Source organism: Carassius gibelio, chromosome A18 (assembly GCF_023724105.1).
Source record: "Carassius gibelio isolate Cgi1373 ecotype wild population from Czech Republic chromosome A18, carGib1.2-hapl.c, whole genome shotgun sequence".
NCBI lineage: Eukaryota > Metazoa > Chordata > Actinopteri > Cypriniformes > Cyprinidae > Carassius > Carassius gibelio.
The window spans coordinates 9,367,553-9,395,074 of NC_068388.1; the positions used below are offsets into that span (position 1 = coordinate 9,367,553).

General features: G+C 37.0%; 3 protein-coding genes across 5 annotated transcripts; 2 read left to right on the forward strand and 1 right to left on the reverse strand.

The window, feature by feature from the left end:
* Positions 1 to 150: 150 nt before the first annotated feature.
* Positions 151 to 6,551, forward strand: LOC127934305 (very-long-chain (3R)-3-hydroxyacyl-CoA dehydratase). The gene is made up of 11 exons (XM_052531592.1): positions 151 to 367; positions 1,659 to 1,701; positions 1,779 to 1,852; positions 2,028 to 2,192; positions 2,296 to 2,344; positions 2,454 to 2,564; positions 3,394 to 3,521; positions 3,611 to 3,723; positions 4,953 to 5,059; positions 5,215 to 5,346; positions 5,598 to 6,551. Exons 1-11 carry the CDS (start codon positions 287 to 289, stop codon positions 5,672 to 5,674), a joined length of 1,080 nt encoding a protein of 359 aa, XP_052387552.1. The 5' UTR covers positions 151 to 286; the 3' UTR covers positions 5,675 to 6,551.
* LOC127934299 (integrator complex subunit 14) lies at positions 6,267 to 11,636 on the reverse strand. Of its 2 annotated transcripts, none has more exons than XM_052531585.1 (12): positions 11,487 to 11,636; positions 10,727 to 11,003; positions 10,535 to 10,642; positions 9,965 to 10,120; positions 9,145 to 9,263; positions 8,875 to 9,017; positions 8,459 to 8,551; positions 8,009 to 8,153; positions 7,687 to 7,820; positions 7,195 to 7,313; positions 7,037 to 7,102; positions 6,267 to 6,840 (listed from the first exon to the last, which is right to left on the reverse strand). In XM_052531585.1, the coding sequence occupies exons 2-12, from the start codon at positions 10,946 to 10,948 to the stop codon at positions 6,586 to 6,588; spliced, it is 1,560 nt and encodes a 519-aa protein (XP_052387545.1). In that variant the 5' UTR covers positions 10,949 to 11,003; positions 11,487 to 11,636; the 3' UTR covers positions 6,267 to 6,585. The 2 variants fall into 2 exon arrangements, with proteins under 2 accessions (XP_052387545.1, XP_052387546.1); XM_052531586.1 differs by lacking the exon at positions 11,487 to 11,636 and adding an exon at positions 11,096 to 11,440.
* A 46-nt stretch (positions 11,637 to 11,682) lies between these two features.
* LOC127934298 (sodium/potassium/calcium exchanger 1) lies at positions 11,683 to 27,499 on the forward strand. Of its 2 annotated transcripts, none has more exons than XM_052531584.1 (10): positions 11,683 to 12,142; positions 12,909 to 14,100; positions 19,927 to 19,989; positions 21,411 to 21,513; positions 23,016 to 23,099; positions 23,586 to 23,677; positions 24,316 to 24,579; positions 24,682 to 24,771; positions 24,884 to 25,050; positions 26,125 to 27,499. In XM_052531584.1, the coding sequence occupies exons 2-10, from the start codon at positions 13,066 to 13,068 to the stop codon at positions 26,372 to 26,374; spliced, it is 2,148 nt and encodes a 715-aa protein (XP_052387544.1). In that variant the 5' UTR covers positions 11,683 to 12,142; positions 12,909 to 13,065; the 3' UTR covers positions 26,375 to 27,499. The 2 variants fall into 2 exon arrangements, with proteins under 2 accessions (XP_052387544.1, XP_052387543.1); XM_052531583.1 differs by having other exon boundaries at positions 11,684 to 12,142; positions 21,411 to 21,519.
* Positions 27,500 to 27,522: the final 23 nt, after the last annotated feature.

The following is a 27,522-nucleotide window of genomic DNA, read 5'->3' on the forward strand; positions in this document are numbered from 1 at the left end:
TCAATGTTTGAATGTTGTGATTTGTCTCAGGCCTGAGTGGTTTAATTCAAGGCTTAAAACGTTTCTCTTTTGAGTTATATAGAAAATGAATGGGATACTTCTGGAACGTCAAAAAGTGGGCGCCGCGTGTGATGCGTTCACGACAAACGTACGCATGCGCTTTCGAGGAACATAGCCTGAGCAAATGACAGAATCCTTGGAAACGTCTTCCGGCTGTTTGCTACAAGATTTACGTCGCCTGTCATTCATTTTTGAATCTTAGCGTTATTTCATGTGAATATTTGCAATGCAGGTTCTTACACCTCACGTGTACTGGGCACAGCGGCATGGCGAGATATATCTGCGAGTGGAGATCAGTGATGCACAGGTAAGAAAAACTTGCTTTGGGGCAATTCTTTTATAATAGTCATTATTCTGGTTTCTTTTCGCATTTGTTGCATTCATTATACATGTACAATTACAGACTGTAGGTTACTGTACTTTAAAACTAAATGGTGTAAGGTTAATATTATGTTGAATAACAACAAGCTCTGTAGGTTTGTTGATAGAGCTTGCGACAAGCCCAGATCACAGAAAATAAAAATGAAGACTACCGAAAGGGACTTGATCCTGCTGGACCCATTAACCATCTGGCCCAGTTACAATGGCAGGGCATGTTTTATTTACAATCCAGTTTCTGACATATGAGGAGCATCTGCACCTTTTCCCCTCATTGCTTTCTCAGGGCAGGTTAAATGGGTTTGACCAGTCCTCTACATAAGGGGAAGAGATAGAATATCCTTCTGCCACTGAGAGCTCTGAAACAAGAGGTTTTGCTGTGTTATATTAATAGGGTTACTATGATGTCCCTTTATGCAAATAAATGTTATGTAAAAATATGTTACATTGTTTTCCATAGTATGTCTGCAATAAGTCTGAACTGCAAAATAAAAATTAAACTTTTAGCATGCATAGGTCAAAACATAATGACATCAGGTTTGACAGCACACTTTTTAATTGCCAAAACTATCAACATAAGCTCCAAAAACCAGTGATTCTTAATATATATATATATATATATATATATATATATATATATATATATATATATATATATATATAGTGTGTGTGTGTATATATATATATATATATATATATATATATATATATATATATATATATATATATATATATATATATATATTCTTAAACAGTAAATACCAAACAATTAATTGTGCCTATGAATAGCTTATGTTGATAGTTTTGGCAATTAAAAAGTGTGCTATCAAAACTGATGTCATTATGTTTTACACATTTGCACAAGTATAAAGTGTGGTATATATATATATATATATATATATATATATATATATATATATATATATATATATATATATATATATATATATATATATATATACCACAATTTATACTTGAAAATATGTTAAAATGATTTTTAAAACATGAAATATCAATAGTCAGAAAGCACGACTCAGTGAATGTGTTGTTTTATCATGCAATCCATTCATTACTGATGCGTCATTATTTTATAACAGCATATTATAATATCTGTTAGATGCATGGCACATTCAAAGGCATTGTACTGATATAACAGGCAGTGGGAGGAGGAGCTTGAAACTTCACATTTCTTTTTTTCTCGCTTGGTCTCTATCGCACAGAATCTCAGTATTGGTGTAGAAGAGAACACCCTTCGCTTCAAAGGTACGTCACATCCAACCACCAGCAGGACTCTCTTTCTCTTCAGCTGTGTGACTTTTGGTAATTTTGCTCTTTTCAAGGTCAAGGGCATGGAGCGAAAGGAGAAAATGAATATGAATTCAGCCTGGAATTCCTAAAACCGGTTAAACCTGAGGTAACAGCCATCTTCATGTACTCTTTTCTGAAAAATTGCAAAAAAATACATCTAAGTTAGGTTGCACAATGAAGTGCAGTGAACATTTGCCTCGTCGAAAACAGAATAACTTCAAGTTTGGTGCTTCTTTCTGTTCAATAATGTTGGAGGAACATGAAAATGGTTGTGTCCACAGGTTAAACACAAATCCACCCAGCGGCAGGTGAATATCACAGTAAAGAAGCAGGAGCACGTCTGGTGGGACCGGCTCACTAAGCAAGAGAAGAAGCCTCTGTTTTTAGCACCTGATTTTGACCGCTGGCTGGATGAGTCAGATGCAGAGATGGAGCTCAGAGAGAAGGTAAAGAGGTTTACTCATAACTGAAAACATGAATTATTTATTATACTTGAGGAGCTTGGCAGTAGGTCCCTGTCTGATGTGTTCAACTGTTTTCTGTACACAGGAAGAGAAAATAAACAAAGTCAGCATTGAGTCAAGGGTTCGTAAGGACCGTGAGTATATATTTAATTTTTTCAAGTATAAAGTCAACACATTGGGTCAGCTTATCAAATAATAACCATGGTTTCAGTACTCTTTTTTTTTATGTTATTGTGTTTGCAGCTTTTCTTGGCTTGAAAAAAGGTTTTCTCTTTATGTACAATTTGGTCCAGTTCCTCGGTTATTCATGGATATTTGTCAACATGACTGTACGTCTGTTCATACTTGGGCAAGGTTAGTCGAGTTTTTCAGTTTTATTTTGTAAGCAACTTAAAGATACATTTCTGCTTTTTAGCTGTTGTCATTGTGAGGAAATGCATCTCATTTGAATTTTTTTTTCAGAAGGCCTGTGGGTCTGTTATGCAAATTTTCATATTTATAGAGAGAGAGAGAGAGAGCATCTCTAGTGCATTTTCACAGAATTCACTTTAGAGCTTCTGAATCTCATTTATAAACTTATAAAACAATTCTGACTGGGAATTTTAACACAAAGTTTGCACCACTTTTTACCCAGTGGTTAAGAAACCCCGCTCAGAAACATTGTTAACACCTCATTGCATTGCCAGACTTGTAGAGTGTGAAGAACATTATGACGAGATGCATATCAGACACCCCAGTTGTTTGCCTTATATTCTTGTGCTTTGGACTATTACAGAAAACTTAAGTTAAAAAAAGCTAAACATGCGTTTCAGCATTTTAAGGGAAACAATGTCCAAAGGATGCAAAATACTAGAGCCTTTATGTAAACAAGTTGTGTGCTGCATTCGTCCAATCAGTGACACTGACACCACAAATATGCAAATAAGAATATTAACCCAGGGACTAGGAATGTACTGGGAATTGTCAGAATACTGAACAAATACCCAAGATTCATTGTTAACCCAGGATGAATTATGAACATTGTGAAATATGAAGCAAGATCCGTAATACTGTTTCCCCAGGATTTAGAAAGTGAAAAGTAGATTTCAATTGTGAAAAGCTCCTTTCATTAGATCGTGTTAAGTGTTTTAACAAAGTCTATATCTCAGAGACATGGTCCTTACTGTTTTTCTCAACCCAACAGATTCTTTCTACGACACATTTCATACCATTGCAGACGTGATGTACTTCTGTCAGATGCTGGCAATAATGGAGGTTATTAATCCTGCTGTTGGATTGGTTAAGACTGGAGTCACGCCTGCTTTCATTCAGGTATGTCTGGTGCGCCCCATGCTTTAGCAACCCATTAAGTGCACTTCATTGTTTACTGTTTTGAATAATACATTTCTCTTGTTTTAAAGGTGATGGGGAGGAACTTCATCCTTTTTGTCATATTTGGTACTTTAGATGATATGCAGAACAAGCCAGTGGTCTTCTTTGTCTTCTATCTGTGGAGTATGATTGAGATATTCAGGTAATTGTGTGAATTATTTATAATAGTATGTTACATGTGTGATCATATTGCATATTTATTAAGAGCAAAGTTTCTGCTAATGGTGAGGAAACGTAGGAGTTTGTTTCATTGGGTGGTACGCATTTCTTTATCTGCAGGATATCCTCTTCTGTTTGTTCTGTGTCAGATGCAAAAAATTCTACTTCCTATATGCAGTTGTTAGTTTGCTAAATTAAATGCATTTTCTCTTTCCTAAATATAATGAAAATTACAACTTAAATTGGAATTACATTGACAGAATACATACATTGGAAAGATGTTTACACCTATATCTTTTTGAGCTTGGTATGTCTATGAATTAGATTTTAGGCAGTTTTAATGTTCTTTGCTCTTTCATTAGTGATGTGGTTTCTGTACAGGAATAGTTCACCCACAGTTCTTCCACTATCCTTCCCTTCCTATGGGCTCAGACATTTATCACTAGGGGACACATATCCGTGTGCAAATAGTAAAATGGCAGTCATTACCTCAAAACTAGGGCTGAAAGCCATTTCATTAGTTTTACATGACAATATGTAAATAAGAATAAATATCTGCAAGTTTTGAATGTTTTATTTTTGTAAATTTATTATTATTATTTTATATTAAAATGAATATACATCTACCAATAATAACTTTAAAAGTTGTGGGCCACTAAGATTTTTTAAATCTATTTTATTCACCAAGGATGCATTACATTTATCAAAAGTGGCATTAAAGGCATTTATACAATTACAAAAGATTAATATTTGAAATAAATGCTGTTATTTTGAACTTTGTATTCAATAAAGAATCCTGAATTTTTTTTAATCATGGTTCCCACAAAATATATTAAGCAGCACAACTTCATTCAACATTGGTAATAATCAGAAATGTTTCCAACCAAATCAAGGATCGTGTGACACTGAAGACTGGAGTAATGACTACTGAAAATTCAGTTTCGCATTACAGGAATAAATTATATATATATTATACTTTATCACATCATCACATCGATGCATTCTTGGTGAGCATAAGAGACTTAAAAAAACATCAAAAGAGACCCAAAAACATAAAAATCTACTTTTAAATGGTAGTGTGTATTTTTCCGTTTTGATTAAAAAAGCATTGTTGTTATTGTAATCATCTGAGCCCTAGAGCCTGATCCTAAAAGGAAACTTTTTGTTGATTAAATACAAATCTAATCCTACAATTGTAAAAATGAACCATAGGTATCCTTTCTACATGTTGGCCTGCATTGATACGGAATGGAAGTTGTTGACATGGTTGAGATACACAATATGGATACCCCTGTACCCTCTTGGAGTGCTATCTGAAGGTATGTGTTCTCATAATCCATAATCTCGTAATCTTTAGACTAGCCCCCACCACAGGAAACATCATGATTGGCTGTCCATGAGAAGGTGAGACATTCATGTAGAATATACATGTCTAACCGACATCCTTTCTTACGCTCTCTTATATTATGATCAGCTGTAGCAGTGATCCAGTCCATCCCCATCTTCAATGAAACCAAACTCCTCAGTATCCCTCTGCCTAAAGCCATTGGCCTCTCTATCAGCTTCTCCTACATCCTGCAGGTCTACTTGGTGATCATGTTCCTGGGTAAGGTCTATAAAATACATGCAAACATGTAAAACCAGGGTTCCCACAATGTTTGTCTTATAGAGATTTTAAACATTGTCTAACCAATTAAATATTTTAGAACTAAGCATAAATTGCCATTACAGTTCCATGACATTTTAATATTTCATAAATTGTTGAATTCCCTAATATTTCCTGGTTCTCAATGTCTGTGGGGAACCCTGTAAAACAGTGTAACTGCTATGCAATATAAATGCATTTTCGAATTGCAGGCCTCTTCATCAACTTCCGCCACCTCTTCAAACAGAGGAGCAGACGGTTTCGCACAAAAAAGAGGAAAGCCAACTGAGGGGAAGGTGAAGCCACATGCTTCGTTCTCCATGCGCGTCTCTCTTTTTCTTCTTCGATTTAATTTGCCACCTCCATTTCCTTTCTTTACATTTGCCCTCTGTCACAGAGAAGTCATTATTTATGGAAAACCATTTCTCTTTTAAACACCAAGTCAAATTCGATTACTTTTTACATACTCAAATACTTCAGGACCATGACTGAGTTGTAGAGGCTATAGATGACTAATGGAAAACACTAGAAAAAAGTATATCTTATCAAATGATTCTAAACCAGGACCATGAAGGTATTTATATGTTGTATCATTCTATCTATATGCAGTATGTTTGCCTGTTTGATGTTGTAGATTAGCTGTGTGACTGACTTACAGAAGCAACATTTTATTCTCCTGTCATTCCCTGAGATGTATTGTAGTAGTTGACAGTGCACTGACAACAACATAGACCTTGAACCTCAGGGAAAACATCATGAAGCATTCAAGTAACATGAGTACAGACGATTCAATGTTGTTGGCTGTGGAATCTGGACATAAATGTAACCGTTAAATATTTCATTAAATTTCAATGAAACAAAACATTTTCAGACGACTACCATTAAGTATAAACCACAGGCGGTTTAATTTTTATTGGTCATTATTAGAAAAAGTTATAAACAGATTTCAAAGTCTCCAAAAAAAAAAAGCATTTTCTTGGGAAACTGCTGAATGTTTTTCTTTCCTCAAATTGAGTGTTCAGTATCATAATGTATGTCACAAAGGTTTTCTCTCATTTTATCTCTATCACCAAACATTTGTGGCACTACTAAAACATGGAAAATGTCACATTTATCTGATTCTGCTGCAGTAACAAGTTTTTAAATAAAGGTTCATTCATCTATTACTGATCTGGTAGTTGTCCATTGAACGTTGTTCCTCTATATTCTGTCTGCTCCTCCTCCCCCTGAGAAATCAGTGAGCATGGGGGTAATGTTTTGGTCAAAGGCCGCGTACTTGGAGTCTCCACTACTAGCCAGTTTAAGCTGCTGGGCAGCATGTGAGAGCTGGAAGGCAGCATCAGGATGAGCAGAGTTAGGCAGCAGTGTACACTCCCTCTCCAAAAGTTCAGCCACACTCTTAAGAAGCTCCCAGAAACCAAAGGCGAGAGCGGCCTTTCGCAGGCGGTTTAGTTCCTACAGTGAAGAAAATATAAATGTCACACCAAAAAAGTATTTTAACTCTAATCAAAAGGATCTTATTTTAGCATATGATATCATATCTACATACTAAACATTCATTTTTAAATATATATATATATATATAGAGAGAGAGAGAGAGAGAGAGAGAGAGAGAGAGAAATTGAATAATTTAATATGTATAATTACCCACCTTATAGAAGGTTTGTGTTTTTTCTGGCAGTTTCCTTGCATTACGGATAATTTTCTGTACATCTGTCTGAAAGTGTGGTTAGAACCATTCAGTTAAAATGACTTTTACTCAGTGGCCTGTCAGATATATTACATGTAGTGTAGTTTTAAGGTGTATACCTGCAATCCACTGGCTTTAATCCAGACAGTAACATTCTGAGCGTAGCTTCGTTTGTGTTTTGGCTGTATGGGAAAAGGACTTTTACTGTCATCTTCGCCATAGGGATTTTCAGCTGCATCTGTATGTCAAGCAAACAGAATCATAGTAAACCAATATTTATACCTTTGGCCAGTAAGCAAAACCTTATGCAAACAATGAGCAAATGTTTTTGTGTCTATGTCTCTAGTCTCAGAAGGAACCAAAGCATGAGGGAAATAAATGCAAATTTGTGGTTCTACTACTGTTATCCCTGACCCTGGTGTGTTTACTTACAGGTTTCCTAACTGAACTCTGTGAACCATCAAGGTTACTTTTGTTTCAGTGTATTAATTATTAACTACTAGAACATGCTGCATAATGCAATACAGCAGTTTATTTTTTACTTTATTTGAATTTAATTTAACAGGCATTTAAAGTGTGGCTGTTCCAGAAAAATATTGAAACCGTGTTACCTGATGCAGGGCCAAGCTGTGACATTCTGCCCAACCAGGGCAGAGGCTCTGAGCCGGGCTCAAAGAGGGACATCATTAGATTAGACTTCTTCTTACTGTCCGCCTGGGAATAAAGCATCCCGAACCATTCTGGCCTGTCAGAGGAAACATGGATAGTGAAAACTTTTATATCAGAGTAACTAGGTAATTAATCTCAAATATGTTGGTGATGAAAACAAATCCTTCTCAACTGACACAATCCTTTAAAGGCACATTTAAAAAAAATATATATTTCCAACATTTTGAATGCTTATGAATAGCCAGATGCATGTTTGATCCTTACCCTAGTTGTACAAGTGCCACCATGCCCTCCACCTTCAGGCTGCCATGTAGAAGAACACAGAAGTTTGGGCTCTTTCCAGCCATCTGATTTGTGGAAGTCTCTTCCTCTGTGTCATCAGTGGCCCCTGTACCGATCTCATCCCCCTCTGTTAAGCAAAAGAACATGCCTGTGAGCCCTAGCCAACCGGGCAAGGTTAATAAATTCACACTATATTAATGTTAAAGTATGCACAAACACACATTTATGATTAGTCTATTTAAAAAAATATATTTTACTACAATAATTAAAATAAACATGAACAACTAGAAAAGTCATTTAAATTAATTGGTTAAAAAAAGTTGCAAATAAACAAGTTTGAAAATGAGCAGCTTTGTCATTACAACAGAATTACCAGTAAATAAATAAGGATGTGGATAAGATGGCCTAGGAAATAAGAAGCAAAAAACTGACCTTTGTTCACAGCAATGGGCAGGACCAAGTGCCTGGATAAAACCGGAGGGCTGGAGATATCGCCAATCTCAATAAAACCCACAATCGCCAAGTCTATATACACAACACAACAAGGTAACATATCTATCAAGAGCACTTTGCTCCAATTTCCTCTTGTAGAATAAAACATGATTAGGAAAAAATGAAAACATTTATTTACATTTACAGTCTGATTAAAGCCCTTAAATCTAATAATTATTTATATTTAATAGATTTATTATATAAACCTGCTCAAACAAAATTCCTTATTTATATATTATTAATAATGAGAAAGTTTAACTTAAAAACACAAAACTTGAATAGTTTAATGCTTGTGTTAGAACAACAAGAGGGTATAATTAAGGACATGATCATTTCACTAGCTTCTTTGCTCATACCTGTTTGCACTGTTTTGGGGATGGGATCCACTTCGTCATCTATCGTCACTGGCTCTGGCCTGGGAAAGACCTGCACATCAGAGGTCAGGTTCCCACAGCGCAGCACCGCGTGGAAGGGAGAGTATGCTTGGTCAATCAGCTTACTGCCAAGTGCCAACACAAAACTCAGGTCAAATGTTGCATAAACAAAAATGTGCAACTAAATATTCAATAAAATAAAAGAACAGAGTATTTAATAGTATTTTTACACAATGTAACATGATCACTCACCCAAACATAGACTGGACACTTTTAAGACAAAGGGGTCCCTCCATAGTGTATATTTGACCCTCCCCACCATTCAGATTAATCAGCTGCTCTAAATTATCCATGCTATCCGTAGCTTGGAGCTTCAGGGGACATCAAAATAACAGATTAAATAAAGGGATAAAACATAAAATAAAAGGAAACATTATGAGAAATTCTTAAATTAAATTAGTTTTAATTATATTGTAAGATGCATGTGTAACTTAAGTATGTTCACTGTAATGGAAAACCAAAGTTAAGGACCATGTTTATTTCAGGTAACTAAAAAATAAAAATAAAACAGATTAAAATAAAGCAATAAGCCCCAAGATTAATAAACTGCGTGTTGTGCCTAAAAGCGCCCCTTAGCAATTATAAATTCACTGTAAACCACGGCTTCACAGGGCTTATTGCTTTTATAAAACAGTTATTCCATATACGTATTAAGGTTTCACAAAATAAAACAGAAAATAAAGTGTATTGACATTAATAAAAACAGTATCCTTCCATCAAACAATGTCGTTCCTCAGAATCAAGCAACACACAAATACAAACAAAGGTGTATGTTTGTAGAGTAATATGCAACACCTTCAAACAGCCAATCAGAATCAAGGACCGGAACTATCCATTTTATAATAATAAATGTTTTTTTTACTTTAAATATTTTAAGGTAGTCAGCAAAGCAGCATTTCATATGTACTAAAATAGCTTAACCTGAAATAAACAATTAAAACTCATTCAAAATAAAGTTTGGTAAATCAATCATACTCAAAAATACAGACACAATGAAAACAAACTAAAGTACCTCCTCTGCATTTGCAATGCACATGACATAGAGTTTGGAAGGGAATGGGAAAGGCAGTGGGAACTTCTTGTCCTCCAAACGTTGTTTCACTGTTTGCAGGGAGTGACGCAAAGATCCACGACCAATGCCCAGTGAACCGTCAGTAACCAGCACCACCTACAGGCCACCATAAGAACAACAAAAACACTGATGAAAAACGAAAAGGCACTCAAATCAACACATTTAGCGTGATATATATATATATATATATATATATATATATATATATATATATATATATATATATATATATATATATATATATATATATAATTATCTGTAGAAAATACAATCGGACTGTACCTCAATTGTACTTAAAAAAAAATAAAATCAATGTGTATTATTTAGACACCCTGTTAAAGTGGTAACCAGTATAAATCAGCATTCGTTACCATTTACTTAACCGATCAAACAGCACATTGCCAGCTATTTGAAATGTACGGTTAATTTATATCTGGTTATTTCATTGTTTATGCACATTGTATATTCCATAATACAATGTATTTTCAATAATTAGATTTTTATTTTTACCTGACATGGACAAGAGGTTCCCCATTCCTGCTGTACTACATTACTAACACCTTGCAATGCAGCCTCTAGGCAGGTTTTATCATAGTCTTCGAGGTTATTCAAAGCTTCCTGCAAAACATTGAATGAGAGATAACAATACAACCCCAGACAACCTCTTATATTTAGACAGAATGACAACTGGCATGTTTTTACCTGCAGAGTATTGTAGTCTCTGCTGAAGGGCACCAAAAGCTCCCAGAGGGAGGAGAAGGCGACAAGTGAAGTGAACTCCAGTCTGTAGTTTGTGGCCATGTGTTCAAACAGCATGGTCAGTCCATGAACCGCCAGGTTCTTTCTCTGAAACTCTTCACTGCCCTCCACTGACACGGGTCGTGTCATGGACAGCGACGAGTCCAGAAGAACTACAGTGGGCATGCTTGCAAGCTTTTCTCTTTACACTTTAAAAATTATTCATGAAAGCTTGAGATATCTGTGTAAAAACAGGAGCATATGACAGTGTGACCACATAGACTTCTGCAGTGGACATCACAACCATGTTTGGCTAACTAAAAACACACATACAATAATTAACTTGATTTTGCTGCACTCAACTGAAGAAACACACACGAAGCTTAAACCAGTCTAAGATGGTTTGCTGGTATTTGCTGGCTTAAACTGGTCTGACTAGTCCTGTCCAGCTGGTCTTTCCCCTCTGAAACCAGCCGACTGAGATTCCTGACCAGGATTGCGGGAGACCACCAAATCCATAGTTTATGTATTTGTTTTTACATGTTTCATGTTACAGAACAACCGAAATATGAATCAAGAATGTACTGCCAAACGTTCGCAATGTAAAATTGAATGGGGAATTATCATAAACGTTTTAAATTAAGTATTACTTCCTATTTGCGAATACAATTCGTAGATGTGCACAGCAGCTTTTGCATATTTCAACAAAACGTTAAAAGTTTACCCATCGCTGAAATCCGTTCTTCTTAACCAGGTGTGCACCGTCAAGTTGACCGTTTGGAAACAAAAGAAACCTGTCAACTAGTTCCTAGTAGACAACGAGCGAGATAAATTTTTATTTCAAAAGTTCTGTCCTAACATAAATTATTTCTTAAAATAAATGAAAAAAAAAAACAAAAAAAAAAAAACAAGAGATGGCTTAAACAGAAACGTCCATATGTAGGATAATGCTGTGGACAAAAACGGCTAGAGTCTGTAGAAATTCTCATCGTGGGACAATTCAATAATCTGTAATCCACCATAACCATACTTATGTAATAGTAACAAACTACTATTTAAAAGTTTATTTAAATATTAAATATCATACATATTACGTATTTTTAATAAGCAAGTTTACGCGTGTACTCACTTTCTATAATTATGAATGAAACGTATATGAGTAGAATAATTGGGATAAATGGTTCAAGAGGTAATTAGAGTGTGAGGAGAGAGTAAATCTAATGATCCTCTTAAAAGACTTCAGGTATTAGGTATTGTGCTGATCCACGCTGAAGAGCTGTCCCGCGGTGCGTCCTGCTTGACCTGAAGCAGCGCTCACAGCATTAGCGCTTTCCCCGAAGCCCTGCGCTCCACACCGCCGCGGACATCGACTCTCAACCGGTAGGTTTCTTTGGCGTGTTCTGAATTATTTCATGCATGAGAGCAAATAAAGTTTTATTATACACTTCTTTGTTAATATGGCTAATTTTGGGTGAGGTTTTTTTTTTTTTTTTTTTTTTTTTTTTTTTTTGTGGAGCTTCTTATAATGACACAATGCTATTATTAACATATGTTAAGGGTTGACAAAAACTTGAGACGGACGTTTTTCCATGCTACGTTAGTCGCAAATGAAATAAATGCTTCAAGGAAGGCTTTTCTTAATAATTTATTCATGCAGAAGCAATGTCAAAATGTTTATTATTATTATTATTTAAGGGCAAATTTTATTTATTTTTTATCTTTATTATGGTGATTATCATTTAAATAAAAAACTTAACAGACAGACAGATACATATTTAGATAGATAAAATGAAACGAATGAAAGGCTAAATAACTGATGGCTTAGGGACATTTTATTACTTTCAACTGCATTTTTTTGTCCCAAGCTCATTTTTCCCTCAATTTCTGACCACCATCATACATTTATTTCACATTTGAAACTATTTGCATGCTTTTAACAATGCAATTTACAATAAGCTAGAAATGTTAATATATATATATATATATATATATATATATATATATATATATATATATACACATTTTCTTTCCATTTAATTCAATGCAATGGGTTGTAGTGTAATGGCCACTGTAAAATGCTGATCCTGCATTCAGTGTTTCCTGTACAACTGTTGCACTCAGTATTCGCCCTTTTATCCTCTGTTAGGTCTGTGAGAGGAAACCCGCACCACAGAGAAAATGAGATGAGTCAGTTTGAGAGTGAGTGCTGCGTACCCCTGCATCTTTTGGGGGGAGATTCTGGATGTTCTGGGTGCCATTGCCCTTAAAAACAACTTGGTGCCCTTTAGGAAGCATACTAGAAAATGTTGCTTACTCGAAGAAAGAGACTTCATCTTAGCCGGATTATATTTCTTCTGTCTGGTGTTTTCCTTTGTTCTTTATATCAACTCACTATCAGAGCCAGTCTACCAGAACCCTGGCCTGAGCCCCAGACATCAGGAAGAACTGAGGATGGCTCTGAACTTGGCTCTGGACTGTTGGAGATAACAGAGGTTTTTATTAATTTGACCACTGCTGAGCCAAAGAGCTCCAACCACACAGATGGGGTCCAGTCATCAGAGACAGCGACAAATGTACCCATCCCAACAATATCTATAACAGAGACACCTACAACCACAAACAGGAAAATCATCCATTGCATCTACGTTAATCCAGACCTTCCAAAGCCCACCCCAGTTCCTACTCCGGCAACAGATACGACCACTTCAGTGCCCAACACTACAGCGTCCAGACCTGGAGAGGCACCACACATGAAGGGCGAGTACCCAGAGGACATCTTCACCATTGAGGAGCGACGCAAAGGCTGGGTCATTCTTCACATCTTTGGGATGGTATACATGTTTGTTTCTTTAGCCATCGTCTGCGATGAGTTTTTCGTTCCTACATTAGGGGTTATCACAGACAAACTGCAGATCTCGGATGATGTGGCCGGGGCAACGTTCATGGCTGCTGGAGGCTCTGCTCCTGAACTCTTCACTTCCTTGATTGGAGTTTTCATTTCTCATAGCAATGTGGGCATTGGAACCATCGTTGGCTCGGCTGTCTTCAACATCTTATTTGTGATCGGAATGTGTGCGCTGTTTTCCCGGGAGATGCTTCACCTCACCTGGTGGCCTCTCTTTCGGGATGTGTCGTTCTATATCCTCGATCTCATCATGCTCATCATCTTCTTCTTGGATAGTACCATTATGTGGTGGGAGAGTATGATGCTGGTGTGCGGTTATGCTACCTATGTTGTCTTCATGAAGTACAATGTTCAGATAGAGAAAGCCTTCAAGTATCAACTCAGGAAACACAAGAACATTGTCAAAGTTTTCGCGGTCGAAGAACCTGAGAAGGTACGCCTCATTATTTAGGACTTTAATATTCAGAATTATAAAGTCATTGGATGAGATATTTTGGTCATTGGCAAATAATGAGTGTTTTGTTGAATCACATCACATTTCACAACCTAAACTAAAAGTGACTTGTTATAAAAGGGCCAAATTTTCTGACAGTTGAATTAATAAATAATGAAAGATTATGCCAAAGATTCTTTTTAAGAGTTTTTTTCTGCATTTTTGTATACAGTTTTATAACCCTGAAATTGACTTCATGCACCAAATCAAAATTAATCTTAGTACAGAAATGAAAAATATATTCAAGTGTTTTTATAAATAGGTGTATTTACTGTATTTATAAATTGTATTAACATTTATTCACTAAACCTACTTTTATTCAAAACCAATAATTGTGGATTTAATAAACACATTTTACCAGTATTGGGATTCAAACCCAAAACCTTGCATCATTAGTGTCATGCTGTCAAGAACAAGGATCGCATGTTAGCAATCAGCAATTTTGCATAGCATTTTAATCATATTTATCACAGAAACATTCATTTTGGTATTGATAGTGTTGATGGTTTTTGCCGTTCTAATCCTTCTAGTGTTGAGGAACATTTATTCTGCTATAATATCTGTTCATCACCGCGATAAGAGATATAATAGCATCCCACTCAAGTGAATGTGAGTCGCTTATGTTTATTCATTGAGGAGATACTCATGGGTTACATTTTCCTTTGATAAACAGAAATGAAAAGAAAGTCTCTTGTGTCTGCTGGGGCCAGACATTGTTAATGAGTTGTCTTGTAGCAGGCGAGGTATTTTGAGAAGGTGCATTTGACTCACTGTGACAGCCCCATTTGCATTAGTGACACTATATTGTCACATAATAAAATTGTGTGGTCATTTTCACAAGTTCCTTTCTTCATCCTGAACATCCTTCAGCTTAGATGCTGTGGTGAGAGGGAGGTTTAGAGAGATCAACACTTGATAATCTGTCATAACATCTCTGTGTTTACACTAACTGAGAGGGAGAACTTAAACTGCAGTGACAACCAATGGATGGATTATAGTCATTGGGCCCTACTTTAACGATCTAAATGCAAAGTGTAAAGCGGACGGCGCAGGTGCACTCAGGGCATGTCCACTGAGTGCTATTTTAATAAAAAATCCACTTTTGCTATTTTTACGACGGAAAAATGGTTGGCGTGCCCAGGCGCATGGTCTAAACGGGTTGTCCCTATTCTCTTAATGAGTAATGTTTCATACAAAGTCAATGCAAAGGCGCGATCAGACTATGAATCAGATGAGATGCCCCCGTGTTTGGCATGTATGTCCCATAATACTAAAACTAAAAAGGCAAGGCAAGGCAAGTTTATTTATATAGCAGATTTCGTACACAATGGTAATTCAAAGTGCTTTACATAAAAGAAAGTAAAATAATAATGAAGAAAAAAATAACAAAAATAAAACAAGCAATTTTAAAACTTTTAAAATGATTAAAACATTTAAAAACAGTTAGAAAATGAATTTACATAAAAAAATATAAATAAAGTAAAACAGTGAAAATATAGTGCAATCTGTTCGGACATTGCATAGTGCTCATTCAATAAATGCACAGCTAAACAGATGGGTTTTGAGTCTAGATTTAAATGTGACTAGTGTTCTAGCACATCTGATCTCTTCTGGAAGCTGATTCCAACTGCGAGCAGCATAGTAACTAAAGGCGGACTCCCCTTGTTTTGTGTGAACCCTTGGTATTTCTAACTGACTTGATCCTAGTGATCTGAGTGCTCTTGTTAGGTTTATATTCAGTGAACATATCTGCAATATATTTCGGTCCTAGGTCATTTAGTGACTTATATACGAGTAAAAGTACTTTAAAATCAATCCTAAATGTAACTGGAAGCCAGTGTAAGGACATGAGGACTGGTGTGATATGCTCAGATTTTCTGGTTTTTAGTCAGAATCCTGGCAGCAGCGTTCTGGATGAGCTGCAGCTGTCTAATGGTCTTTTTGGGAAGGCCAGTGAGGAGCCCATTACAATAGTCCACCCTGCTGGTGATAAAGGCATGAACAAGTTTCTCCAAGTCTTGGCTGGAAACAAAACATCTAGTTCTTGCAATGTTTTTTAAATGATAGTATGCTGATTTAGTTACTGCTTTGACATGACTACTGAAACTAAGGTCTGTCTCCAGAATCACACCAAGATTCCTGACTTGTTTTTTAGTTGTTTAACCCCTAGAGTCAAGGTATGTATTCACCTTGAACACTTCATCTTTGTTTCCAAATGCAATGACTTCAGTTTTTTCCTTATTTAACAGAAGATAGTTCTGGCACATCCAACTATTAATTTCATCAATGCATTGGCAGAGGGAGTCAATGGGGCTGTAGTCATTTGGAGATGAGGCTAGGTAAATCTGGGTATCATCAGCATAGCTGTGATAGGCAATTTGGTTATTTCTCATTATTTGACTTAGTGGAAGCATATACAGGCTAAACAAGAGCGGTGCAAGAATTGAGCCTTGTGGGACTCCGCATGTCATGGACGTCCACTTAGACTTATGCTCTCCTATACTCACATAATAGCCTCTCCCTTCTAAGTATGATCTGAACCATTTGAGTACCATCCCAGAAAGCCCGACCCAGTTTTCCAGTCTCTCTAGTAGTATGTTATGATCAACAGTGTCAAACGCAGCACTGAGTTCTAGCAATACCAGCACCGATATTTTGCCAGAGTCACAATTTAAGCGAATATCATTTATTATCTTAATGAGTGCTGTCTCTGTGCTGTGATGCGGTCGGAAACCAGATTGAAAATTGTCCATGTATCCATTTGAGTTTAAGTATTTGTCCAGCTGATTAAAAACTACCTTTTCTATAATTTTGCCTATAAAAGGAAGATTAGATATTGGTCTAAAATTGCTCAAAATTGTGTTATCAAGATTGGTCTTTTTCAGGAGGGGCTTAACAACTGCAGTTTTTAGGGAGTTTGGAAATGTCCCAGAAAGAAGTGAGGCATTCACCACTTCTAAGAGTTCTGCTTTTAAGCAGTCAAGCACACTTTTGAAAAAAGATGTGGGAAGTGTGTCAAGACAACAGGTTGAGATTTTAGTTGCTGCACTATGTCTTCCAGAATTTGCTATCAATTGTTTCAAAAATAGACATAGTATCATTTTGATATTTTGGCCGAATCTGTCTGACCTCTGCATTAGTTGAAGATGTGCTAATCGCCTTCCTGATATTTATGATCTTCTCAGAAAAGAAAGAAGCAAACTCATTGCATTTGCTGTCTGAGAGCATTTCACTTGGAACCTGACTTGGGGGGTTTGTCAGTCTCTCAACAGTGGCAAAAAGAGTACGAGTGTTATTTAAGTTACTGTTTATAAGGTTTGAGAAGAAATTCTGTCTAGCTGTGGCTAGTTTCACATTAAAAGCATGAAGGCTCTCTTTATAGATGCTATTGTGAATTTCAAGTTTCGTCTTCCTCCACATTCACTCTGCTTTTTTGCATTGTCTTTTCATAGTCTGAACTGCTGTTGATCTTCTCCAAACTGATTTCTGTCTGTTTGTTTTCTTACTGACTATTATTGGAGCAATATCATCAATAAAATTCTTAACTTTTGAGTTGAAGGAATCAAGGAGAATATCAACAGAGTCTGCAGAAATGCTTGGTGTTAAAGATATAGCCTCCATAAATAGTACACTTGTGTTCTCGTTTATGCATCTCTTTCTGACAGAGACAGATCTAGATTCAGTGGTAGCAGAGATCAATATATCAAAGAAAATACAGAAGTGATCAGATAGTGCTATGTCCTTAGTAACAATGGATGAAATGTTTAGACCCCTACTGATGATTAGATCCAGAGTGTGTCCACCTTTGTGTGTGGGTATATGCACATGCTGAATCAGGTCAAAAGTGTTCAGAACCGTTATCATTTATTTTGTAGTTTTGTTTTCTGCATTATCTATGTGAATATTAAAATCCCCTGCAATTGCAAAACAGTCAAACTCTGAGGAAATTATTGATAACATTTCTGTGACCTCTTCAACAAAGGCTGGAGAGTATTTTGGAGGCCTGTAAATAATAATAAACAGAATGCGTGGGGCACCTTTCAGCACAATCCCTAGATATTCGAAAGACAAGTACTGACCAAATGACACTTGCTTGCATTGATAGACATCTTTAAATAGAGCAGCTACACCCCCACCTCTCCTAACAGTCCTGCAAACACTCATGTAAGTGAAGTTAGGAGGGGCTGCTTCATTGAGGACTGTTGCACTGCAGCTGTCTTCTAGCCATGTTTCATTTAGAAACATAAAATCCAGATTGTTTGTGGTTATAAAGTCATTGATTAGAAATGATTTATTTTTTAGTGAGCGAATGTTTAAAAGTGCTAACTTGATGGCAGTGCTTGGTGTCTTTATATCAATCTTAGTTTGATGCATAATAGGACGCAGATTAGATGAGTTTGCCCTTCGGCTTGAGAAGGCCTTAGACTTTCTATCACGTGATAAAACTGAAATAGAGAAAGCTACAGGCACACTGGGTTCCCGCTTGGTCTGTAAGCAATTGTGAATGTTGCTGCTATTATAGCGGGGACCTGACACATATCACTGAGAGCTGCTATAAGTTGTTTTTGGTTCACCTTCAGCAGATAGAGGGTTTGGGCCCTGGCGTTGTGGCAGTGTTCGGAGAGCTCTCATAGGAACAGGGCCCAGAGGTTTTGGTGGTTGGGGGGCCCGCCGTTTTTTTGTTGATATCTGCGGGCTAGCAGCGAATGAGTGGGAGAGTTTAGTCCCAACATACACCAATTCCTCCATTTTCTGTGAGACGCACAGAAGTGGAGATGCTGGAGAGAGGGATAATGTGTCTGGTGAGATGGGCTGTGTCTCTGGTGTTTCCGGTGGCTGTGATGTGTTGTCCTGGCTTCCCTGGCTGTTTTCCAGAGTCGTCATTGGGTGGTGAATCTTGTAGCTGTTTTGATACATCACAGACAGTCTGTGAGTAGCTCTGTGGGCAGGGCTCAGCAGGGATAGTGTCTATCAGCAGTGATTGTTTTGGCTGCGTGGTGTTATCAGTGTCCTTGTTGGATATGTCAATCACATGATGACTCGGACCCAGTGTGTGTGTGTGCTGAATGGATTGACACACTCTGGTGAAGGATGACGAAGGGAGAAGTAGATATTGTCCTTAAACACTCTTGCACCAAGTTTGTTTGGGTGGAGGTCATCCGGTTTAAACAATTGTCTATAGATACAAAAGGAGGCATTTTCTCTCTCTTCTGTTTGAATGTAGGCAGTTGTTATCCCGTCACAGGAATTTAAGCTGTTAGCAGTGGGAGACAAAGTCTTCTTTTTATAGTATTATTCCAGTCCCAATGTTTTTAGTTTTAGCGTTTGTGCCAAAAATCTGTTGTTTGAGCACTGTGCTGATCTGCTGAAGTAAAAATCTTAGAAAAATCTGAGAAAAGTACAGAAATAAGAAGCAAAGCGCAGAGCAGTAAGCTAGAACATCCGAACGGTAGCAAAGCCGGAAGCACTTACAATAATTTACAATATAAAAATAAAGATTAATTGAAAATATTAATAATTACTATAATAGTATACAAATAATACTGGTATGTTATTCTACATCCTATGTTACAGATTTTTCTCCATTTGGAATAAATAATTTAAATGATATTGTCTCCTTTCGTTTGATGAGGGTCAGTGTATGAATCCTTTCTCAAGTTTGCAACAGTTTAATCACCTTTATGATTTAACAGTAGAATGAGAAGTGAAGGTCAAAGGTCAGTGCCTTACATACTCTGTAATGTTTCAAACTTTTGTTGCACACAGGACAATGGGACCTCAGGGGAAGATAACAGGCCGCCTGAACCAGAAGACAAGAATCGATTAAAGGTAATCAAATCATTTGAAAATATACAGTATGTAAATAGATCACACAGCTGGTTGAGATAATGTTGCTGTGTTGACCTGGACAGAGCAATAGGCATTCAATTTTTACTTTAACCTAATTCCCGTGTGTTATATTTATCTCTGAATTGTCTCTGTGTGAGATGAGGAAACACCTCCCCACTGATAATGTACATTTAAAAAAGCAGTAACTCTGCAAACATTTTCCCTAATAATGACTTGCAATGAGAAGCATTTCTAAGACTGTTATCCAACAAAAGAGAACATTGATTGTAACATGTTTTTACTCCACAACATCTGTCAAATGTTTGAAATACCTTCCTTTTGTGATCTGATATCCCTTCTTAGAATAAGGCATAGAATGAGTCAGAAAATACATTATATGCTGTAATAAAGGCTATATTGATGAGCAATGGACTATAAGTATACATAATTATTATGAAAAGCACTGCCTATCAAGCGCAAGGTTGGGGGTTTGATTCCCCGGGAACACATGATATGTAAGAAATTGATAACCTGAATGCACTGTAAGTCACTTTGGATAAAAGCGTCTGCTAAATGCATACATTTAATTTTAATTAAAAGTAGACATACAGTACAGACCAAAAGTTTGGACACACCTTCTCATTCAAAGAGTTTTCTTTATTTTCATGACTATGAAAATTGTAGATTCACACTGAAGGCATCAAAACTATGTATTAACACATGTGGAATTATATGTGGAATTATGTACATAACAAAAAAGTGTGAAAAAACTGAAAATATGTCATATTCTAGGTTCTTCAAAGTAGCCACCTTTTGCTTTGATCACTGCTTTGCACAATCTTGGCATTCTCTTGATGAGCTTCAAGAGGTAGTCACCTGAAATGGTCTTCCAACAGTCTTGAAGGAGTTCCCCGAGAGATGCTTAGCACTTGTTGGCCCTTTTGCCTTCTGTCTGCGGTCCAGCTCACCCCTAAACCATCTCGATTGGGTTCAGGTCCGGTGACTGTGGAGGCCAGGTCATCTGGCGCAGCACCCCATCACTCTCATTCTTGGTCAAATAGCCCTTGATGCCTTCAGTTGACTCTACAATTTTCATAATCATAAAAATAAAGAAAACTCTTTGAATGAGAAGGTGTGTCCAAACTTTTGGTCTGTACTGTACATGAATCCATGTTCTTCTTCAGTGTACAGAAGTGGTTTTAAAAAAAAATTAAATAAATAAAAAATAAATACAAATAAACTGATGTACAAAGCCATCAGAACCAAACCGAACGGAACACTGTGGTTAAAAAACCACATAAGGTATATATTGTAACGTGGGCTAAATACATTGTTGCATTCCTAGTTCAGATATGAATTCTTTCGATATGATTGTTTAGCGTGAGCATTTGTCAGATTATTTCTCTATATCTCTTATGTAGCTGAAGCCCACACTGCAGCGCGGGGGCAGTTCTGCCTCTCTGCACAACAGCACCATGAGGAACACTATCTTCCAGCTGATGATTCACACACTGGATCCTCTTGGTGAGGGTAAGAGCCCTTCAGTGTCTGAACCCTCATAATGATAACTCATTAAGCCAACATTGCACAAAGCGTTACAAATTTCAATTCTGGTGGTTTAAAGGGATAATCCACCCAGAAATTACCATTCTGTCATCATTTACTCATCCTCATGTTGTTCTAAACCTGTGTGACTTTATTTCTTCTGTTGAACATCTCCAAAAGATGAAATAAAGAAGAAAGAAAGTCATACAGTTTTAGGATGAGAATCCGATTGTACCTTTCAGATATGTTTGTGAAAGCTGTATCACAAGGTTTACAAATTGGTGTTTGAGTAAATATTAACATTAAATAAGCAGGTATATGCTAAGGATGTAGTGCCACATTTGATTTTTAATGACTGTTAATCTAAACCCCTGGTTTAGAGACATTCAGTAGATGCAATATTTGCTTCAGATTTTTTAAATTGTTACACCTTACTGAACTGTTTTGTATATAAACACAAATTGTATGAAAGATCAAAACACCAATAGGCCTATATTCCCTTAGGCAAGAGCTGTAAGATGTTCACAATTGAAGCAGGAGAGTCCCTTTGTCCTTCTCCCAGTACATATGGATTAGCAAAGCGGGTTCCATATGATGACAGCACTAAGTCCAGATTGATACTAAGAAGATAAATAACTCTTTCTCCGTCTATGGAGTGGAGAGTGATTCACAGTAGTGAGAGAAGGCCCACCACATGGCTGGCTCTATTTCCCTGATTGAGGTCTCTGTGAGTCAGTGGTTTGATGGCTGGGGTTATTCCCCTTGAACTTCAGCCTGTCCTCAGAAGGCTGTGCAGCACCTGCACTCTGAGGGTCCTCACAAAAACCTCCTAGCACTGTGCTGCTCCATCATTAAGCTGCTTTTGATTGAGCTCATAAAAGCTGGATGAGAGCCAGTCTCAAGCAGCTCAATCCTGTTATGGTGATTGGGTCCCTGCTTATTTACAAGCCATACTCAATGAGACAAATTTGATTCAGATTCAGTGAAAAAAATAAATAAATACATAAACGCCTTAATATACTCTGTATACCCTGGTTGTCAGTCTTTTGCATCTAACAAAGAAATGTCAGGGTCATGTTTCCGATTTAAAAATGTATGCAATGCCTATTGATTATAAGCCTTTTTTTATTTTGATGCATTTATATCTTGACCTGTCCAAAGTATTTTTTTTTTTTTTCTTTACATGTTCACTTGTTGGCATGCAAGTCAGAAGACGTGAGTAGTTTAAAAGGTCATTAGGAAATGCATTTGTGACACCCACCATGGTATTTGTTGTATATGAATCTTCTGACTAAGAGTCAGTGTTTAATGGAGATGCAAAGGCTAGATGCCTTGCAGTAGCCTGTGAGATGTGAGGAAATTACATTTTGTTTTACGTCTGTCAAATTAGGGTGTTTGTCATTTGTGGTACTATTGTTGACCCCTGACATTGTCAGTGAAAGTCTACATTCAAGCTATATTCTTCCTTTCCTGGTTTGCAGTGAAATTTAAAGACAAGGCTCAAATTTTGAACGACATGGTCCGGGGGAAAGTAGAGAACAAAAAGGAGGAAAAATCTGGTGAAGGTGAGATTTTATAATGCTTTGTAGACAGGTTGGTGCATTGTCCTACCTCACAGATGAGCTCTGTTGCATATTCAAAATGTTTAGTAATGTTGCATTTCCACAAGTGGTAACGCACCAGCTGTGTGCTGGATGAATGGTACAAAGAGAGGGCATGCTGCCAGGAATTTGCCCGATTTGCTCTCTACGCAGCATCCCACATTACATATTCTCACCTTTGTTTCTACTTGAGAGTGGCTTTACACATTAGCTGACATAATGACCAAGCTCCATCTCATGAATTAAGCATGAGTGGCTTAGAATCAGTGTGGATTATCTTGGGTTACAACCATTGTGTTTGAAATTGCCACCAAAATAAATAGCAACATTACTCACAACTATTGAAGAAATCTTCACTCCACATCTGAGAGGAGCTTGTACAGTATTATTACTACATTTAGGAAGCAGTTGCAAACTTGAATGATATTTTATCATCGTGGTTTAAATAAGGTGAGGATCAAATGGAGCAGTCCAAGGATTCCAAAGATGCTGCTCCAGGAGCCAAAGAAGAAGACGCTAGTCAAAAGCCCGAGGCGCAAAAGGTGGGCCTATTGCTTCTCGAAAAAACTGGGGAAGAAGGAGGAGCTCTGAGACACTTGTGTGCTTTTAATGAACTTATCAATTCTTTACCTTGTTGCAAAGCTGACAGAGGTGATTTGTCATACATAGTATGTGATTCATATTTACATAGTCTATCATCATTTACTCACCCTCATGTCATGACTTACTTCTATGGAACTCAAAACAATTGTTGAAGAATGTACTGGAGTGTTATTATAATGATAATTGTTATTCTCCATGATGTGTTCATGAGAGAAGTAACAATTAATTGCTTCATTCAATTCTGAATGATTCAATCACAATTCGGACTGTACTCAAATTCATCTCTTAATAGTTTCGTCTGGAAACAAAGATTATATATCAATGAATTAAGCTACATATTGGTATATATAGTGCTTTTACAGCTTACTTTTTGATGCACGAAAGCTACAGTCCCCATTCATTATAATTGAATGGAAAAAAATAGGTCTTCCGAAATTCGTGTAGGTTTGGGAACTGAGTGTGAGTAAATCATACTTAAACTTTTATTTTTGGATAATCTATTGCTTTGTTGTTCTCCTTTTAATCAGTGAAGGGATACCGTATGTTTTTAATTGTCTCTTTCTTGCTCTGTCTTAAGGAAGGAGACACTGCAGCAGGAGGAGGCTCAGAGAAACCAGGAGGTTCAGATGATTCAGGGGATGATGATGATGAAGATGACAGTGATGAAGACAGCGATGAAGACAGTGATGAAGATGATGAGGACGAGGCTGGGGAGGAGGGAGAAAATGATGAACCTCTGTCCTTAGAGTGGCCAGAGACCAGACGTAAACAGGCCACATATCTGTTTCTGTTGCCCATTGTCTTTCCACTGTGGCTGACAGTTCCAGATGTCAGAAACCATGTGAGAACCAGAACAAAACATCACATTATTAATCAATTCTTGTATATTTCTTTCACTTCTGATAGAACTGACATACATATTATTTTGTATTGTGCTTAACAGGCTTCCAAAAAGTTCTTTGTCATTACTTTCCTTGGCTCGATTGTATGGATTGCTATATTTTCCTATCTGATGGTGTGGTGGGCACATCAGGTCAGTGTAGAAACTAATATTTCAGTGGTTTTAAAAGTATTTGGATGCTTAAGACACACTTAATTGCCATTACACTAGCAAATAACATATTCATAAAGAGTTTCTCTCCTAGGTGGGTGAGACCATCGGCATCTCTGAGGAAATCATGGGTCTCACCATTCTGGCTGCAGGAACATCCATTCCTGATCTGATCACCAGCGTGATTGTGGCTCGAAAAGGCTTGGGAGACATGGCTGTCTCGAGCTCTGTAGGCAGCAATATATTTGACATTACCATGGGGTAAGACAACAGAAACTTTAAATATTTCGAGAATCAGGTGTTCGGTAGCTGGAAATGAAATGTACATATACAGAACAGTCAGTTTGTGTAGTGGTAGCGATTTTTCAGTCAATCCTTCTGCAGGTTAAATAGTTTCACCAGTAGTCGGCAGCAAGAGTTTAGCTCTAGAACAACTGAACCGATTCGTAAATTAAGTGTGATTTTTTTAAGTGAGTCATTGCATCATTCGCTCAACCGATTTGTTCAACAACTCTGATTCTAATGAAGTTACTAGCTGCATCCAAAATAACATACTTTCCTACTTTATAGCAGGTGAAGAACTTTGTTTGAAAAGAGTACCGTATTTTTTGGACTATAAGTCGCACCTGAGTATAAGTTGCATCAGTCCAAAAATACGTTATGAGGAAAAAAACATATACAAGTCGCACCGGACTATAAGTCGTATTTATTTAGAACCAAGAACCAAGAGAAAACATTACCGTCTACAGCTAGAGGGCGCTCTATGCTTTCTTTGGTACTACAGGAGCTGAGCAGCATAGAGCACCCTCTTGCGGCTGTAGACGGTAATGTTTTCTCTTGGTTCATTTCTCTCGGTTCATGTCAAATTAATTTTGATAAATAAGTCGCACCTGACTACGCAGGACCAGCCAAAAAAAAAAGTGCGACTTATAGTCCGGAAAATACGGTAGTAGTATGTTCGAATTCACAGTCTTAACACAAGCCTTAACAAAACAGTACGTGAAAAGGACCTGTATGACTTGCTACTTACAGTGAAATTCGGAAGTGCGCATCCAGTGGATACTTCGCTATCCCCACACTATATTTTATTTAAAGTATTTACTTACTTAAAAGAAGCACCTTCGCAGAGAGTATACAATTACTGAACTGAAATGGCAAAAGTAGACCGAGTAGCTGGCAATATTGTGTCTTATATGTAAGTTACTGAATAATAACTTGTTTTTAAACTGCTGTTTCTTTAGCAGTATCACACTCACGATCATATTGTTGGTATGATTAGGCTACATCCCAAATCACTTGTTTTCAGATGAACTTGTTCCCTTCTGATGTTTACAGGCTGCCCGTGCCCTGGCTGATGTACTCATTCTGTCATTCCCTGGCACCGGTGCCCGTGAGCAGTAATGGGCTGTTCTGTGCCATTGTGCTGCTCTTCCTCATGCTCCTCTTCGTCATTATCTCCATCGCTGCCTGTAAGTGGAGGATGAATAAAGTTTTGGGATTCATCATGTTCATCCTCTACTTTGTGTTCCTGGTGCTCAGTGTCATGTTAGAGGATCGAATCATTATATGTCCCGTGTCCATCTGAGCAAACCTGTGGATACAGTCCTGTCATTTGAAACTGTAACTTCACACATAATGTATATTTCAAGCATCTCTGGACTCACTGTTGACTTTTTCTGTATTACACAAGTTCTTTTGTAAAGGGATGCAGTAACTGGCCAAAATCTCCAAACTCTGTTAACTGTTACAGACACTCGAGTCTCCTTTTTTGTCTTGTTACATTAAAATGAATGCAGTAATGACAGAAGAGTCACAGGCCCTGTCCCAGATAGTCTCCATTTGTGGTATCCACACTTTGGTGATGTAATGGCGTAAGGATTGCTGGGTGTACTGCTGTGTTCGCCCACCAGTGTGAGCTTTACAAAAGGGCATAATCATTGAGGCCACATAAAGAGGCACTCTTGAGCACCCTTTTGAACTATAAAATGACAAATAAGGCAAACACACTGGTAAACACAATATTGATTCAGATTGCATAATTAAAGGCCACATCAAGTGTGCCATTTGGGACAGGACCACAGTGTACGAAATATGTAAAATCTTTTTTTTCCTCAAATTCTCACTTAATGATTTTTGATGCAATACAACCATTTAGTTCTATTGTGATGATACCCAAAATCACACACACAAAATCACAAAGATTATAATACGGTGAAGTCGAAATGTTTGCATTTCACAACAAATAAAATGTTTCCAATTTTTTTATTTATTTTTTTATTGTGATTGTCTCATTTGATGTTGTGGGTTTTCAGATAGCTGTTGGACTACATTGGGAGAAATTGTGAGTTTATTGTTAATGATGCAACTGAATCATTCTGCCATGGAATTTTTTTTGTAACTTGGAAAAATGTCATTAGCAAACGTTTTAGATCTTGTACTTTATGTAAGATTTGATTTTTTTTCCAGCATAAAAGTAGAATCTCAAGCATGTAACAAAACATCATTATAAAGTCGAATGTAATCAGTATGATTCTGATAAAAACAGTGGTGAATTTCCATACAAATGTCACACTGCTGTTGAATTCACTACTGAATGGAGCCAAGGATTTTTTTTACATCACACAGTGTGTTGATTTCTCTCTAGAGAATTGCTCATTGTAAATATTCATTTGTTGCTTCATTGCAAAATTAAATGGGGTTTCAAATGTGACTTTTCCTCCCTCTGTTTCATTG